Source organism: Nerophis lumbriciformis, linkage group LG04, assembly GCF_033978685.3.
Source record: "Nerophis lumbriciformis linkage group LG04, RoL_Nlum_v2.1, whole genome shotgun sequence".
Lineage (NCBI taxonomy): Eukaryota > Metazoa > Chordata > Actinopteri > Syngnathiformes > Syngnathidae > Nerophis > Nerophis lumbriciformis.
The window spans coordinates 24,525,362-24,545,105 of NC_084551.2; the positions used below are offsets into that span (position 1 = coordinate 24,525,362).

The 19,744-nt window shown below is 38.6% G+C and overlaps 1 protein-coding gene across 2 annotated transcripts in view; it reads right to left on the reverse strand.

The window, feature by feature from the left end:
• The window catches only part of adcy2a (adenylate cyclase 2a), a 106,125-nt gene that overhangs the window by 30,020 nt on the left and 56,361 nt on the right, over positions 1-19,744 (reverse strand). For both annotated transcript variants that reach the window (XR_009814696.1, XM_061951065.2), the window contains exons 9-18: positions 14,919-15,051; positions 14,678-14,854; positions 14,544-14,587; positions 14,278-14,358; positions 14,111-14,180; positions 13,521-13,618; positions 8,881-8,965; positions 6,393-6,530; positions 935-1,054; positions 684-868 (exon numbers count right to left, since the gene is read on the reverse strand). Coding sequence is in view for 1 of the 2 variants with exons in the window: in XM_061951065.2 (XP_061807049.1) it covers positions 684-868; positions 935-1,054; positions 6,393-6,530; positions 8,881-8,965; positions 13,521-13,618; positions 14,111-14,180; positions 14,278-14,358; positions 14,544-14,587; positions 14,678-14,854; positions 14,919-15,051 (1,131 nt within the window). In the remaining variant the exon portion in view is untranslated. The remainder of the gene's footprint in view (positions 1-683; positions 869-934; positions 1,055-6,392; positions 6,531-8,880; positions 8,966-13,520; positions 13,619-14,110; positions 14,181-14,277; positions 14,359-14,543; positions 14,588-14,677; positions 14,855-14,918; positions 15,052-19,744) is intronic.

Below are 19,744 nucleotides of genomic sequence, written 5' to 3' on the forward strand. Positions count from 1 at the left end.
CATTGTTAGCTGCTTCTTACTCACAGTTTTTCACTGTTTAGAATGTGCAGAAAAGGGAAAGAGATGTCTTTATGTCTCATGTGGAGATTGTGGATGATGTCAAAATAAAAAGTGCAGTTTTTCTTTAAAGGTACATTTTTCCTCTTTTCTTCTTTTACAGTTTCCAGTTTTCTCCATTCACCTTACTGTAATATCATAAAATCACATTATAAATACATCTGAAATCTGCCTTCTAGAGGATGGTTGGATCCATGTTGATATTTATAGAATCTGTACCAAGGGTAGTGTCAGACTCAATGATGATCCAAAACAAATATTTTTCGGATCCCTTCTGTTTATTTTTTTTACCAATTGTTGTGTGTTTTTTCAAACAAAAAGCTTACTTCAGGGTAAGTCCTTGGAACACAAGCGCTTTTTGGGTAAAAAAAAAAAAGCCCAAAGTTTTGAATGACAGCTGATATATATATATTTTTTAGTCTTGTGGTATATTCTGATTATAATTATGATCAACATATAAAAGGCATACTCTGGAAGTCATTAAATGATCTTTATCAATTTCAGAATTGCCAGTACTGGCCCATTTACCTGGATCAGATGTATACTAAAATTTGCAATACGGCCCATCACTACTGCATTTAAGCAACCTCTCACACTTATTTAAGAGAAAAAAGAAAATGTCATACCTGTCCAGGCTTTCTGATTTGTACAGGAATCTGCTGTACTCATCCAGCAGGGAAGCGTGTGTTTGCAGAATTATGATGTTGTAAACCACCACTGCTGTCAACATGGTGATCATTTTGAGCTCATAGTTTATCCTCAGAAACACCGAGCAGGAGATCAGGCCCAGGATGCAGCTGTAAATTAAATACTAGACAGGCAGAAAAGAGAGTGTCATATTCATCCAAATACAAGTCAAATATAATCTTACACTTACAGGAAGGTAAAAGTTGTTTTTGTCAGCAAAAGCAGCTGCTTGTCCATTTGGGTAAAGTTGCGTTTCATTGGAAGAATTGTAAATAGGAACTTCTGGCAACACATTGTCATCCAAAAAGAACTGCAACAATGGGCAAAAAAAAAAAGATATTGTCACTTACTTTAACAGCCTATAGTACTATTAGTGGGCGTGTTACGGGTGAACTACTTAGACCAGGGGTCGGCAACCCAAAATGTTGAAAGAGCCATATTGGACCAAAAATACAAAAAAAAATCTGTCTGGAGCCGCAAAAAATTAAAAGCCATATTACATACAGATAGTGTGTCATGAGATATAAATTGAATTAACAGGACTTAAAGGAAACTAAATGACCTCAAATATAGCTACAAATGAGGCATTATGATGCAATATGTACATATAGCTAGCCTAAATAGCATGTTAGCATCGATTAGCTTGCAGTCATGCAGTGACCAAATATGTCTGATTAGCACTCCAACAAGTCAATAACATCAACAAAACTCACCTTTCATGCACAACCTTAAAAGTTTGGTGGACAAAATGAGACAGAAAAAGAAGTGGCATAAAACACGTCCTAGAAAGTCTGAGAAAGTTATACATGTAAACAAACTAAGGTGAGTTCATGGACCGCCAAAATTAGTAGGACAAAACGGCGCTCGCCAAATAATCGAATCAGTGAAGCATGTTTAATGTAAACAGTGTGCTTTATAACAATTAGGGAGGTTTGTGTCATGTTTGTCCTCCTACAGAAACCATATTAAAACAAAAAATAGATTGTTTTCCCCTCATCTTTTTCCATTTTTCATACATTTCTGAAAAAGCTCCAGAGAGCCACTAGGGCGGCGCTAAAGAGCCGCGGGTTGCCGACCTCTGACTTAGACAGTGTGCACAATTGATAGCAAATGCAAAAGTGGTGCAGACAGTCCTATTTTAAAGAGGATGTTGTGTGTACTATACAAACTGTGCCCAAAAAGACACATTCATGACATTATGCTTCAACGGTCGAGCCTGTGCTTGTGGAATACGCAGCAGACACATTTAATATAAACCACCTTTTCTGAATAATATGAAAGTACGATCTACAAAACATAACTTTTTTTTAGCACACTGAAGGTGCACATGCTTTGTGAGGCACGGTGTTGTGGTCGTGATTCTGGAAGGATCCACATGCAAGAAAATGCATATTGCAAGAATTGTTTTTATAATTTAAAAAAATAAATAAAAATAACTCCATAAGTCATATTTTTGTTTTTAAAATATGGATGGAGAATTGTCTCTCCATCGTCCGTATTTGCAGCGAGATTGTTTCCTTTTGCACAGCGCCATCAAGTTTGCAGGTGTTTTAATTTTAAGCAAACCTTTAGTACAAGTAGATCACACCCAAACTGTACAATATTGTACATTAGAACATTGATCCATACCTCCATTTTCTATACAAGTTATTTTGTCAACTCGAGCCTATCTCAGCTAACTTGGGTGAGAGGTAGAATACAACCATCTTAAAAATGAGAATTGTCTGCACGAGCAACCAAAGCCAAGTTAATTTTGTTCATCTGCCCTGAGCGACTGACCTATGCCAGGCACAAAAACGGATCACAATCTCCGGAAACAGCTTGTGGAAAGGTCTTATCCAGAGTGCTTGTACTGTGCTTTATCACGCTATTCCTACCTCAGGCTTGTATTTCAATTGTATCATCTATAATCTTGTCTTAAAATTGATCTCTCTATATAGCAAGATAATGTAGCTTTGGAATGTATGATGATTATTTTGAACAAGCTTGTGGATGGCTACCTAAAGCGCCTTATTGCAGTGAAACTTGCCAAGGGACATGTAACCAAATATTAACATTGCTGTATGTATACTTCTGACCCAGCAGATTTGGTCACATTTTCAGTAGACCAATAATAAATTTATAAAAGAAGCAAACTTCATGAATGTTTTTTGTGACAAACAAGTATGTGCTCCAATCACTCTATCACCAAAACATAAGTGTTGTAGAAAATATTGGAAACTCAAGACAGCCATGACATTATGTTCGTTACAAGTGTATGTAAACTTTTGACCACAACTGTATGTACACGCACACGCACACGCACACACAACACACCCTATTTATATACGTGCATACATACATATACACAAATATGTATTTTTTAAAATTCTGGCTTTGATGCAATTACTATATTGCATTATTCTATGACAAGGTTATTTATTATTTTTTTAACTATACAAAAACTGTCTATAAGGCCTGTGGAAATGATTTAGATAAAAGTAGCAATGTACTGGTAACATAATGTACATACAAGGAATGTAACAAAATGACATATTACGATAATTTCGACCAAAATTATTACGGTTATCAATATTATGGTATTGTGTGATATTTTCAAAAAGTACTTATACGCACAATGTAATCATTTAACAAGTTTTATTTAAAAAACAAAACAAAACAAGCACCGTATTTTTCGGACTATAAGTCGCAGTTTTTTTTCATAGTTTGGCCGGGCGTGCGACTTATACTCAGGAGCGACTTATGTGTGAAATTATTAACACATTACCGTAAAATATCAAATAATATTATTTAGCTCATTCACGTAAGAGACTAGACGTATACGATTTCATGGGCTTCAGCGATTAGGAGCAGTGTTGGGACTAACGCGTTACTGTAACGCCGTTAGTTTCGGCGGTAACTAGTAATCTAACGCGTTATTTTTTATATTCAGTAACTCAATTACCGTTACTACATGATGCGTTACTGCGTTATTTTACGTTATTTTTTAATATAGTATCGGCTAGAAACAGAAGAAGTGTCGTCCTTCTGTCTCACAAGGAAAAGAAAAGGCGTGCTTTCCTCGACCGAGGAGCGGAGCGCAGGGGAGACGTTCCTCCAGGGCCTATGTACTTCGGGGCTAACACCCTTTACAGCTCCGGACTCGAGGGTGAATGACGAGCCCGGCGGTTTGTTGCAATTTTGTGACTTTATTGGTGTCTTGCACGCAGCCATCCACCAAGCTAGAGCACCTGCACCCACTCACTGTTGCGCTCCCTCACTTCTCTCGCCCACTCACTCACTGACGTCACTCACCTCACATGCTGTCATATCTTAAAGGGCCACACACACATACACACATACGCTACTCTCATAACAACTAAAAAGACATCATGGCGAAGCCAGAAGTCGAGTTTCTTAACATGGATACATTGTCACTACTTTTCTTTTGTCGAGCACAAAGAAAATAACATTTTAGTTAAATGTAAGTTGTGTCTTGAATCAAAGATCCCATCTACTTAAAGTTAAAGTGCCAATGATTGTCACACACACACTAGGTGTGGTGAAATTATTCTCTGCATTTGACCCATCACCCTTGATCACCCCCTGGGAGGTGAGGGGAGCAGTGAGTAGCAGCAGTGACCGCACCCGGGAATACTGCCCAAAACAGCAATTCAAATCTGCTGAAACAGCTACATAAATGGTAAATGGGTTATACTTGTATAGCTTTTCTACCTTTTTCAGGAACTCAAAGCGCTTTGACACTATTTCCACATTCACCCATTCACACACACATTCACACACTGATGGCAGGAGCTGCCATGCAAGGCACTAACCAGGACCCATCAGGAGCAAGGGTGAAGTGTCTTGCTCAAGGACACAACGGACGTGACTAGGATGGTAGAAGGTGGGGATTGAACCAGTAACCCTCAGATTGCTGGCACGGCCACTCTCCCAACTTCGCCACGCCACATAAGCAACATGCTTTGACGAAGCTAGTAAAGAGAGACACAGACTCCGATGCCACTTCACCTCCACCTAAGGATTTTAACGGAGGCAATGCTAGCCATGACAACATTGATAGAGCCATTGCAGCGTATGTGCTAGAAGACATGCAGGCTATTTCTACAGTGGAGTCACCCGTTTTCTGGCAGCTAATTAGCATGATACCGGCGTCAAACAACAAATGGCACGGAAAACATGTTCCAAGTACCTGGACAGTGAGTACATAAACATGGAAAGCGAGCTAAAGAAAACACTCCAAACTCTGCCTCTGCTCATCATTGAAGGTACACACTGTCAATTCTCTTATATACTATTTCATTCTAGACTTCTAGAGTGTTTGATTATCACATCACTCTAAATGTATAGACTATAAAGTTCACAAACATAAAGAGGGATGCTAGTGGGCCAGGCCAATCTTACCTTATCTCTAAACTAAAACTGGGGAAATGTGTAGAGTCTTCTGGGCTTCACTACAGTTTTGATCTCCTGAATACATGATTTTATTTCACAATTCCTTGAGAGAAAAAAATGCCTGATTAGGCTTTGTGTATGTCATGTGTGCCTTCCTTGGGTGAAGCCAGCTTTACAGCTATGTTGTTATTATGCGGTTTGTTACTTATGTATGTTATGTTGCAGCTATTTCAAATAGTTTTGTCAATTTGTTGTGGCCTGAAATAAATTGGCCCTTTGAAACATATCTTTGTCTTTGTATGTTGTATGTAGACCACATTGCTTAGCAGAGTTCAGTGATGCAAATGCATGTCAAGTTGATCAACACATTGTATTATTCTCCAGTGCAATAACAGTACTGAAATTAAGGCTAAAAGGGCATTAATGGGAGCCTTAAAAAAAAAAGGAGAAAAAAATAAGTAACTAAATAGTTACTTTTCACAGTAACGCATTACTTTTTTGTGTAAGTAACTGAGTTAGTAACTGAGTTACTTTTGAAATAAAGTAACTAGTAACTGTAACTAGTTACTGGTTTTCAGTAACTAACCCAACACTGATTAGGAGTGACAGATTGTTTGGTAAATGTTATAGTTATTTGAATGACTCTTACCATAATATGTTACGTTAACATACCAGGCACGTTCTCAGTTGGTTATTTATGCGTCATATAACGTACACTTATTCAGCCTGTTGTTCACTATTCTTTATTTATTTTAAATTGCCTTTCAAGTGTCTATTCTTGGTGTTGAGTTTTATCTAATAAATTTCCCCCAAAAATGCGACTTATACTCCAGTGCGACTTGTTTTTTTCCTTTTTTACTATGCATTTTCGGCAGGTGCAATTTATACTCCGGTGCGACTTATACTCCGAAAAATACGGTAAATAAACACAATACTGCATTTAGTAAACATACAATAACATCACAGATACTAACACAATATTATAACACGTATAACAATGCAATACTTTAATGTGGCTTGTATTCAAGTTAGCCTTGAAGCTAGTTAGCATCAGCGTGCTAGCTTGCTTTCCCAGAAAATGATGACTATCTCCAAAATGCGGTTATACGATAATCTTAATTGGAGATGGTGATAGTAAACGTTGGGAGTTTTACTGCAGTTTATCATTAAAACCGATAAGCCTTACATCTCTAGTACATGCTAATTGGTTATCCATTCCCTCTTTGCATTTGTAGTGACAGGCGACAGCTTACCATGTTGAAGACTGCCATCGTTAGTATGAGCGCTGTGGTTGTCAGGGTGAGTGTAATACGCGGCCAGGGCTTGTTGGCAATAATGACAGAGTACCTTAGCAGCCACATCCATGAAGTGGGGGCACTCTTGCTCCAGTGCTGCAGAGACACATAAACAATATGGTATAGTCAGACACAGACATTGTATAGTATTGGTTTAATTAATTCAGTTCAGTTCAAATGCCATCTTGAAGCCGATGGTTAATCAAGTATCTATCACCAGCATTACTTATGACCTACTGTATGACAAAAAGCCAATCATGTGCATCAAACCCTTGCAACATACTTCATAAAGGTTTTATTATTATTTATACGGTACGTTCAATTATTTTATCTTGACCGTGTGCAATATGCAAAACTAATTGTTCCCATATTTATAGTATTGCCTTTTAAATGGATTATAGTTGATTGCAAGGTAACATTTTATTGTACAAACATTAAATGCACAGTCATCTCAGAGCAACATTTTAGCACCACTGCAACTGCATAGATGTGACATTCAACCAGCTCACATATTTGCATTACTGTACATACTGTGTGATGCAACTGGGGTCATTGTGTGTCATATTATTTTTACTGAACACAAAAATTGTTCATGCAATGCATACCTCCAAAGCAGTATGAAAAGAACATATTTGTATGGGGTTTAAAATACATGAACAAATATTACAATACAAAGTGAAAATGCCAGGGCTGCATTCAGGGGATGTTAAGTCATTTATTTTTTTAAATGACTGGGTTTGACCTTTCAAATGTACAAACCATATATTTCCCTTAACAGGCTTTTGCTGAAAATGCTTTCGGTCTAGCAAGGAGGATTATTAAATGTGCAAGAATGCATACATGAAACATATAAAGACAATCTAATTGTCCCTGATATTATATTAAAAAAGGGAGCAATTGCTACATTGGTAGAGGCAGATTATCCTTCCTATCCTTTAATTATGTTTTACATATTGTGGCTGGCAAAACACACAGACCTGAAATGCAAGCTGTGAAGTAAAATATTTGCCATTGCAAATACGTATGGGCAGGGCAGCGCTGGTTTGTCGTTTGAAGAGGTTAGAAGCACAAAACTGTAGGTAGCCACAGTTGCATGGAGTAGATGCAAATATATCATTGCATATTTACATAAATAAATAAGCATGTGCAATGTGATTTTTCAAGACTATTACTGTTCTGGGGCGCTATTGTGTGTCTTTATTTAGCACGTCTGCAATCTTCGGGAAAAGAGGGGATCGCGCTGCAAAGACACCTGTACATATCGACACTCCATCGTCTTACGTGCATGTGTCAACATATTTGGACTGTGAGAAATAAAAAAAATAGACATTTCAGTTATCATTTATTCAGCAATATAATTGCATAATCAGCTGCTGGTCGACTTAACGGGCTGATTAAAACCAAACCAAATGATGCGTTTTGGTGTCTGCTGACGATTTAAAAAAAATAAAAAATTTAATGGCATTTGTTTTTTAATTCAGGAAATGTACTATTATATTACATCTCCTTGCAGTGTGCATTTTCTTGCGTTTGGATCATTCTAGACACATGAATGTAATCTGGTGTTGCGATTATCCAACGCCTCCCTGCAGAATGCGCTGACAGTGCGCTAAAAGTAGTTTATTTTGTTTGTAGACTGTGATTCCATACTGTAGAATAAAATATAGATGTGTGCTGTTTGTTCGACAACATCGCACACAAGTTGGAGAGCATGATTACATGAATGTAGTGTTTCCACGCGCACCGAATGCCCGTAGTACATGCAAAAACCTCATGTAAATAGGAAATCTGTGCCACTTTTGCACTTCTTATCAATTGTACACGCAGTCTTAGTATATCTACCGCAACACGCCCACTTATGTTTAACAATAATTAGTTTTCGGTGGTACCACTGAGATAAAATTATTTGTTTTGGTCTTGAAAATTCAGTAAAACATTTTGAAGAAGTAATGGAAAACCACTGATTATAAAGTACACAAACCCTTTTATTGATTGACTAATAAGTGAAATAATATGCTTTTCAAAACACTGCTTTTGTAACATAATGTTGTCCTTCTACTGCGTGCATGTGTATTAGTGGGAGGTAACTAACACGGTTTTGACAGGAAGCGGTATCTGCTGCAAACAGCACCTTTTAAAAGGCTGTTGATTTATATGCATGCTGTGCTACTTAGCGAGGTGAGATTGTCTGCCTCAAAAGCACAAACAAAATCCATAGCTTGTACAAGCTCCCAAAGAAAGTGGCCTCGTTAAATCTTCTAGGGTTAGTTTTGGCCTCAAGGTTACACCAGAGTGGCAGTTACACCATTTAGACAATTACAGGATTTTCAAACTGACCCGAGGGCATTTGTGATGCTAAAGTGTGATGAGAATTAAGTACAGAAGTGTCTAATTATAGAATATGCAGATGGACAGCAGTTAGAAATAACCTTTATACGCCACTCACCAGGAAGTGTCCGATGAAACATACGAAGACAATCAGGGAAAGGATAAAGAATGCCATACCAAAGGATATCCCCAAGATTGCGGTCCTGGATAAAAAGCAGTAGTCTTTTAATCTTTTTGAAGAAAAGAAAATTACAAATGTATTCAAAAGACCCAAATGTTAGACAATGTTAGACACTAGTGTAAAACAATGCTAAAGAGTCGTATCATAATCATACGGTTCATGCATTTTTGTATGAGGGGCCGTTAGGGACATTATTCAGAATTCCCTCTTACATACACTACTAAAATGCTCTCACATAAAAACCGAAATGTTTTTCTCTCACTCACACTACTGAAACACTCTTTTACACACAACTGAAACACTCTTATACACACTACTGAAATGCTCTCACATAAACAACTGAAATGTTTTTCTCACACACATACTACTGAAACACTCTTATACACACTACTGAAACACCCTTACATACACTACTGAAATGTTTTTCTCTCACGCACACACACACTTGGAATTATTTTTCACTAGTATGTATAAACAGATTTCACCTGTGTGTGTGTGAGCTTTTTACACGTGCGTCTGAGAGACAACAATTTCAGTAGTATATGTGCAAGGATTTCAGTTATGTGTATGAGCGCATCTTACCAGTGTGTATGAGCGCATCTTACCAGTGTGTATAAGAGCATCTTGCCAGTGTGTATAAGAGCATCTTACCAGTGTGTATAAGAGCATCTTACCAGTGTGTATGAGAGACATTGCATTCCGGTCCCGGTCACCAATAATCCCCGCCCCTTTTCAGACAAGTTTTTTTATTTATTTTTAAAGCCAAGTTGTTTGTGAAAAAAATGTCTGCCTGACTGCCGACAAGTAGCTTAACCGAGGCGGGAGCTCCATTTCATAATTTGAGGGCTTCAGCGGAGAACATAAGAACACTTTCAATGCAACAACGGTCGAGTTGCAGCCGTGGGTTGCACCTGCAGGATGTGACACCTGAGCGGCCACCTTCTCCTCCCGACAGCCAAGCAGCCTGGAGCATTCGTTCCATTGCGAGTGTGCACCGCAGCATTATCAAGTGCAACGTTTCAGCTCATGGACATCGGGGCAAGAGGAGGAAAAGATAATTAGGCATTATTTATTTCTAAATGATTGTTGAATCCCACGAAATGTAAGGCAACATGGCATCGTAGTCAGCTGGCCAGTTAGCCTTAGTGTGCCTCCACTACAAACAAGTTAGCAACTAGTGTTTCCGCGGCTCCTAAGAGTCTGACATCTATTGCAAACTTGCTGTTTGTCTCGGAGGAAGCGGACAAAAGTACACTATCAAATCAGCTCGTAATGTTTGCAGCTTTGTTGCTATGGTAACATGTCAACATGTGAGTCACGTCGGGGTGAGTGTTTCAGTAGTGTGTATAATAGTGTTTCAGTAGTGTGTGTGAGAAAAAGATTTCAGTTGTTTATGTGAGAGCATTTCAGTAGTGTGTATAAGAGTGTTTCAGTAGTTTGTATAAGAGTGTTTCAGTAGTGCGTGAGAGAAAAACATTTCAGTTGTTTATGTGAGAGCATTTCAGTAGTGTATGTAAGAGGTAATTCTGAATAATGTCCATAACGGCCCCTCATATTTTTGCGTGAGCTTGCACACAATTTTGGATGTCTCTGTTCATTAGGTTTGGAGTATTTTTTTTTTTTAGATAGCTACGGTGTAACGTCACAGTGACGTAATTATGTGGTCATTCTTGGCCATGCTGTGTCGGCAAGCCTCCTCCCTCTTTGCTGAGCAAGACTGCTGCTGCTGGACCTTCTGTATATTACTTCTCGTTTCATGCCTTCCCGCCTGATCTATATCTATAAAATAAATACTATGTATACTTCCGTGTAAATTTGTCCACGACATTTGGGCCACTACGAAATGGGATTAGCCGCTGAACTTCCGTGGAAAAAGACGGCAACATTACATTTTGGTTTAAAAAAACACAAAAAAAGGTACGTGTATATTTATAGTACTATTTTGAGCTAATCAAGGCATGCACACAACAACACCGGTGTGCGACACGCAGTGACATAAATGCTGGTAAAAACCAGGTGAATCTAATGTTTATAAAGTTTATTTACGATATTTTCTGAAAATAAAATAGTGTTGACGTTTTTCTTCAAGATATATATTTAAATGGTGTACATTTTCAAAATATTAATTCTGATACTTTTGGAGAGGGCGGGCCGTGGTTTCATTTGCAATCTGTGAACATCTTCATAAAAATATATCTTGCAGACCGACTTCAAAAACAGACAGTAGAACAAAATGTTGGCAACATTTACACAAAAGCATGTCTCATACATATTATCTAGCCTAGTGCTTCCTAACAATACAGCCAGGGCCCATTGTTGGGCCGCAAGCGCCCTCTGGAGGGCCACCAAATAATATCTGTTCCTCAGCTGTGACCTTTACTGGCCGCAAGAACACTTTTCCACCATTTGTGGCAGTAATCTCAAACAAACAGAAGAAGTCTAGAGCTGAAGTCATGGAGAAGTTCCTAAGCGAAAACAATATGAATAAAGTGGCAATTTAGATAAGAAACATATTCATTATTGATATAGTTTATTTGTTTTAGCACAAAATAACTGTATGTGAATTTAATTTTAATCAGTTATTTGTAAGTCCCTTCTTATGGAGTATTTTTGGTTAGTACTTTACATAGTTTTAAATCAGCCTGACCAAAGCCTAAGGTATATCGTCACGGTCGGGGCGCACGTCAGTTCGCATTAATGTGTGCGCTGCGCTGGGCACACCTCCAGGAGCACACCGGACGCATGCCAGTCCGGCTGCAGCAAGCAGCTGCAATCAATCGCCGGCAATCAACACACCTGATGCTGATGATGAGACCTGCCTTCATAAGCCGGCACAACCTGCAGGATCACAACCTGCTATCCTGCGCCAGAAAAGCCAGAAGCCGATACGTCAAGCTCTATGCGCACTCTTTGCTCTCTGTGTTTTCTCCCCAGTCGTGTTCATTGTCTCGTGTCCTCCTTGTCGCCTTTCTGCAGCCTGCCTTCGTTCCCTCGGCCAGCTCCTCAGCCAGCTGCTTCATCTCTGGCTCTGACGACATCGTCCTCCTTGTCTCTGACTCCGACGACATCGTCCTCCTCGTTTCTGGCTCCGACGACATCGTCGTCCTCGTCTCGGACTCCGACGACATCCTCCTCCTCGTCTCTGGCGGACCTTTTCACAGCGCCGCCATACTCATCGTCTCCAGTATTGTCGCCCCCCCGACCTCCGGCTGGCCGGCCGCATGGACAATTTTTGTGCCAACAGCAGTGATACCCAGGACAGAGACGTGGAACTCGTAGACTGCTGTGGTTCTGGCGCCACTCGCGTCCGTCTCCCCGACGGCCAAGAAGGTGGCCTTTCCTTGGTCGCCCGCCTTGCCGGCTGCAGCGGCGTTCTACTCAGCGCCGCTACCAGGGTCGTCCTCGGTGGATTCGCGGACACTTGGGCCGGCGACCCACCACCAGTTCTCTCCTTCACCCTCCCTTGACTCTTGATCTCTGTGTTCTTCTGGTTCCAGTTTTAGGAAATCTGGAATCTATCCATAGGAGGGGGGTATTCTCACGGCCCGGTGACGTGCGCATTCATGTGTGCGCTACGCTGGGTGCACCTCCAGGAGCATGCCTGGCGCGTGCCAGTCCGGCTGAAGCAAGCAGCTGCAATCAATCGCCGGGCAATCAACACACCTGAAGCTGATGATGAGACCTGCCTTCATAAGCCGGTACAACCTGCTATCCCGCACCAGAACGTAGTTTGCTGTTCAGCACAGTAAGCCGATACGTCAAGCTCTATGTGTACTCTTTGCTCTCTGTGTTTTGTCCACCGTCGTGTTCATTGTCTCGTGTCCTCCTTGTAGCCTCTCTGCAGCCTGCCTTTTTTCCCACGTCACAAGCTGTGTGTGTCGTCTTCCTGCATTCCCTTTGGTTCCCTGGCTGCATCTTGGATCTCGACCTCCCGCCTGGACACAGAATTTTGACGCCTGGCTGTTGCCCCAACTCCCTGCCTGTGCTCACGGACCTACGAGCCTGCCCTGCCCCTATTGGACTTCCGCGCCTCTCGTGCAACACTACCGGTAACACACAACAGTTAATTCACACACATAGTCACACCATACACTTTTGGATTCGTCCCACTCCATTTCCCTTGTTTATTAATATTATTATTTCTTATTTATATATATTGTTTATATATATGAATAAATAGAGCTAATACGGCATCCCTGTTGTCTGTGCCGTCTCCTTCCTCCTGTACACATAACATATGTGTGTTAAATAAATAATACTATTTTAATCAACACATGGTTTTATATGGACAAGGTTGTTAACCTGTTAAACCGTGAGTAAGTTAGATATAATTATTGAATATGATTGAAATCTACAGTAAAATTACTAACTCAATGTTAATATTTTAGCGGGCCATGGTCCCCTCTGTACTGGAAAAGTGTGCCCTGAGGTCAAACAGGTTAAGAATCCCTGCTATAGACCACAAAAAAGTGCTTTAAATGTCAATCAAAATCATTACAGATATGGTACCTCTAAAATGTCAAGAAAATGAGTTGACAACAATATTTTTCTGTATACAACATAAGAAATATACTTACTTTGGCAAGACAAGAATCTGCACAATGAAAATGCAGGAAAAGATGAGACAGGCGCAGGTGACATAATATTTGAAGGCTGGCAAGATTGTTGTTCTGTACTAAATAGACAAAAAAGAGACACAAGTGAACAAAACATCCAGAAAAAAACACAAAAGCAATGTTAATTCAAAGCTGGGGTAGGGAACCGCGAGCCAGATGTGGTTCTTTAGATGACTGTATCTAGCTGGCAGATAAATCTTAGCACCCTAAAACATTCTTACATCTGGTACATATCAAACCCAACCTACAACCATGTTTAACGGATGGACGCCTCAACGCCTGCTTGAAGCTTAACATCACCACGTATCAAGCAGACTACAAACCATCAGCAAAACAATGCAGCACCAGACTCATTATACTCTAAAATTATTTGTCTTAAAAAGGCATACACTTAGTTGTATTCAGTGTTAAAAAAAAATCATAACTCTCACGGAAATACTGTACATTTTCAAATATGTGGGTTTCATGGCTCTCTCAGCCAAAAAGGTTCCAGAATACTGAACGAAACAAGGTTTCATAATGTTCTTGTAACGACCAGTACTGCTCCTTACCTCCTTTTCCAAGGACTTGTTGTGAAAGAACAATGATATTCTTTTGATGTCCTCAGACTTGAGCCACTGCCTGCATAAATCCAGTCAATTTGGATATAATTAGGATAGTTTACAAACATTACAACAGCAATGATAAAACAATAGAGTATTTATACTATTGTCCTTACTTTTGTGAATTTATGCCATCAAAGGTTCTGATCATTCTTTCATTAAGCTCCTCCTCAAACCGTTTCTTCTGAGACTTTGTCCTTTTACCAAGTGTGGAAAGAGACGGAATATTTTAATTTGACTCAAGATTCGCCATGCATATCAAAGCAGGCGGCAGAAGTCATGAGTTATTAGAAATTGTGTTGCCTTTCACAGTACTGTCATGGGGAAGGGATAATCGAGTCAAAGTAAAAGATCCTGGAGCAGTGAAGTAAAAAAACCTTGCCTTTCAGATCTCCTCTGGAAATGATACTGTCCCATTGGCACGTCCTAAACGGACAACGGAGATGAGAAATTACAAGCTTGCCCATCACTTCAAATGGCAACAAATACATTGTAAATGTAGCGAATGTTACACACAGCGGTGTTGATCTTTCCATTCTCGTTGGTCATGCTGTCCCTGTGGTGCAGGTTGGCAAAAGGCTTGGCTGCACCCCAGGATTCCAGATAGCGGGTCATCCTAACAGAGGCTCTCATCTTTGCTCCATACAGAGTATGTCTGGGCCTGTAGTGATGCTGCGGACTGCGCCGCTCCACCTGGACACAGTCAGCATTTTAGTTCCATCATTAACAAACTCTTACTAAAAACATGCTTCATTACCTTTGGGTTAATAACCAGATATGTGATGACTCCATGTTCTTTCAGATATGGATCTCTCTCTTGTCCATCCCCATCTTCTACCTTGTAGGCACCATTTAAGTGCTCTAGTGTGACTGAAGTGATGTGCACTCGCCTAAGAATAAATCATTTTGAAAATTACCAATTGATCCACTTTTTTGTGAATAATAAAATAAAATTTATTATGTTCCTCTGTAAGCAGTGACCAGATCCAGACACAGCGAAACATCCAGTGTGTCCAAAACATTAAAATACTCTATATACAAGAGTTAGGGCTGTCAAGTAGTTAGAATATTTAATCAGATTGTGTCCATAGGTAACTAAGCTTGTTTCTCCATTATATATATACATTTTGATTATAGCTGTCAAACTATTAAAATATCAAATCGTGTTTTGTCTATAGTTAACTTATAATTAATAACGATTAATGGCAAATATAAGTTTTGAAACAGTAAGTGTATCTTATGAAAATGTACACATTTATTTTGACAGCTCAACACAAAATGAAGACACAGAAACATTTACTAACTGGGGACTAATTCAGTCCTAAAATGCTCTCTCCTCTCCCGTTATGAAATATATATGATTTTTTTTTTGTTTAAATAAGGCTGTAAAACGATTAACATATTTAATCATGATTCATTTGTCTATAGCTATCTCATAATTAATCACAATTAATTGCGAATATACATTTTTTTTTACCTTTAATAAGTGTACCTTATTAAAATGTACACCTAACATGGGACTGGAGATAATTATTTGATTTATACAAATGTTTGTTTTTTCAACATTATGCTTTTATTAACAGTGCAACACAAAATGGTCACAAACAAACATACACACACGCACAAACACAAACTCAAGACATTTTCTACCTGGGGGTCTAATTCCGTCCTTTCGTGCTCTTTCGTTCTCCTAATGTGAAATATTTACATAAAAGGGGCTGTGAAACTATTACCATATTTAATTGCGATTAATCAAGTTTTGTCTATAGTTAACTCATAATTAATTACGATAAATCACAAATATATTATAATATATATTTCATAGTTGTACCTCATTAAAAGGTACACCTATCATTGGACTCGACAATTAGTTGTATTTATGCAAATATTTATTAAACATGCTTTTTTAACAGCTCAACACACACACACACACACACACACACACACACACACACACACACACACACACACACACACACACACACACACACACACACACACACTCCAAACGCAATCCAGTCCTTTTTTCTCTCTCTCTTTTTACACTCATGTAATATATCTATATTTTGAATTATATTTTTTCTAAGTTTTCCCTACCAAGTCTGCTAGTATTTTTTTCATTGTGTCTCGTCACTTGTTTCTGTCAGTGTGGGCTCTGGCATATTTATCATTTGCGTGCGTGTGTTTGTGGGCGTGTCAAGTCGACTGGTGGCGTGACAACCAGAAAACGTTGAAAAATGACAAACTTCCTACCAGCGCAGTCATGTTTTGCTTTATTGTGGGGTTAACAAAAAGAAGCCCAAATAAGCAATCACGCGTTCAAAAACAAGCATGGGGCAGGTGGTCCCTGGTTCCCTGGTTCACCCCACTTGCTGGTTTGGGTTGGGCTCTCTGGGTGGCTGGGGCCACACTTTGGCCCCCGCACACACTGGGAGGCAAATATATTGCACAGCACATACAAATTCACATACATACTCACATACACACAATTATTAATACGTAGAGTATATACACACATACGTACATTCATTAATTATTACATACATATGCGCATACATCGGTACTTACCCACACACATAGATACCTAGGCTCCCACATACATACACAAATACAGTACATACATACACACTCACGGCACATACATCCACACGCACATTCACTGTACAAACATACATATACACATACTGTACATATACAAGCACATATGCATTCATACTGTCATGCATATAATAACGTTTCATCACATATAAATTAACCTTGTTCCCCTAGGGAAAACTGGGTAAAACAATGCTTAATACTGTTTGTATAACAATCTACAAGGTTAATACAGTTCGCTTCTTTTTGTTCCCTACATTTCTCTGCTTTCTTTTGTAATTCAAGTTATCATTACATATATGAATTGTTGCATTTGAACAATTGTATTGTTGAGAATAGAGATAATTATTGTTATTATACATTATCAATAGTGTTATTTCTATCGGTATTTGTATTGCTCCATTTGTATTGCAATAATGTTCATTCTCATTTCTGTTATTAACATTTACTTCACTAACTGCTACTATGCTATCACTTTTCGTATCATATTTCATATGAAGTCGCTTGTTTTACGTTGACTTGGCAACTCTGCTGCTGCAAGCAGCTCGGAACTCTGGTGATAACTCACAGCGACAACAGATGGAAATAACTTTGTTCTTTTAGAGCAGTGGTTCTTAACCTGGGTTCGATCGAACCGTAGGGTTCGGTGAGTCCGCCTCAGGGGTTCGGCGGAGGTCAAGACACACCTGACTCATCGTGTGAATAAAAACTTCTCCCTATCGACGTATTACGGATACGGCAACAGCAGAAGTCACACTGATTTGCAGGTGTGTAATTTGTTGTGAGTTTATGCACTGTGTTGGTTTTGTTCTTTGAACAAGGTGATGTTCATGCACGGTTCATTTTGTGCACCAGTAATAAAACATGGTAACACTTTAGTATGGTGAACATATTCACCATTAATTAGTTGCTTATTAACATGCAAATTAGTAACATATTGGCTCTTAACTAGTCATTATTAAGTACTTATTAATGCCTTATTCGGCATGGCCTTATTATATCTCTAACCCTCTAACCCTGGCCCTAACCCTCTAACCCTGGCCCTTAGCCTCTAACCCTAACCCTAACCAAATAACTCTAAATTAAGTCTTTGTTACTTAGAATATGTTCCCCTAGTGTCCAAAAAACTCTAAATTAAGTCTTTGTTACTTAGAATATGTTCCCCATACTCAGAGGTGGGTAGTAACGCGCTACATTTACTCCGTTACATCTACTTGAGTAACTTTTGGGATAAATTGTACTTCTAAGAGTAGTTTTAATGCAACATACTTTTACTTTTACTTGAGTATATTTATAGAGAACAAACGCTACTTTTACTCCGCTACTTTTACTCCGCTACTTTTATCTACATTCAGCTCGCTACTCGCTACTAATTTTTATCGATCTGTTAATGCACGCTTTGTTTGTTTTGGTCTGTCAGACAGACCTTCATAGTGCCTGCGTTTCAACAAATACGGTCACTGGTGACGTTCACTCCGTTCCACCAATCAGATGCAGTCACTGGTGACGTTGGACCAATCAAACAGAGCCAGTGGTCACATGACCTGACTTAAACAAGTTGAAAAACTTATTGGGGTGTTACCATTTAGTGGTCAATTGTACGGAATATGTACTGTACTGTGCAATCTACTAATACAAGTTCCAATCAATCAATCAAAAGTGTGAAGGAAAAAAGACCATTTTTTATTTGAACCGTGCACCCCGTCAAAAGCCTAAAGACTGACTGCACAGTTCCTGTCTTCACAATAAAAGTGCCGCTCCATCGCGCCTGCGTTTTCAAAATAAGAGTCTCCGAAAGCCTGCGCAAACAAGCTAGCAAGCTACGGAGTTTGCCGCCAATGTATTTCTTGTAAAGTGTATAAAAACGAATATGGAAGCTGGACATATAAGATGCCAAAAACAAACCACTTTCATGTGGTATTAGACAGAAAGGAGGAACTTTTTTTCTCCTCCATTTGAAAACGTGGACGTTTGTCATCACTACTGTCTGATTCCAATCAATGCAAGTCATCAGAATCAGGTAATACACCAACTTATATTCTTGTCTTCATGAAAGAAAGGAATCTATATGTATTAAACATGCATGTATATTCATTAAAACACTATTAACATGTAAACAAAAACGGCAAAAAAATAAATATAAATTATATACTGTATATATCAATGTATATATATATATATATATATATATATATATATATATATATATATATATATATATATATATATATATGTGTGTGTGTATATATATGTATATATGTGTGTGTGTGTATGTATATATATATATATATATATATATATATATATATATATATATATATATATATATATATATATATATATATATATGATATGTGTGTGTATGTTACTCATCAGTTACTCAGTACTTGAGTAGTTTTTTTACAACATACTTTTTACTTTTACTCAAGTAAATATTTGGGTGACTACTCCTTACTTTTACTTGAGTAATAAATCTCTAAAGTAACAGTACTCTTACTTGAGTACAATTTCTGGCTACTCTACCCACCTCTGCCCATACTAAAGTGTTACCAAAAACATATAACTTTGTCTTGAATTAAAAAAAAAAAACATTTTATTTTTCACTAAAGAAGGGTTCGGTGAATGCGCATATGAAACTGGTGGGGTTCGGTACCTCCAACAAGGTTAAGAACCACTATTTTAGAGAGAGCGACCTGCCAGGGCTTCGAGGTTAAACTTAACTTCAATTTATATGTTTCTTTCAATTTAACGTCAGGCGGACTGTGGATCACACAGAACGCACAACAACAAAACATTTTTTGGTAACTTGTTATTATTGCCTTAACTTTGACAGCAATAATAATATAATTACAAAATAGTATATCATCATATATCAAGGGACTCTGTTTTTTATTTTGCTTTTGGGGGATTTTTTTGAATTGCGATCACAGATGGATAAGCACTGGCAATGAGTTTGATCGGTTATTATCAGAATAGTAATTTTAAGGT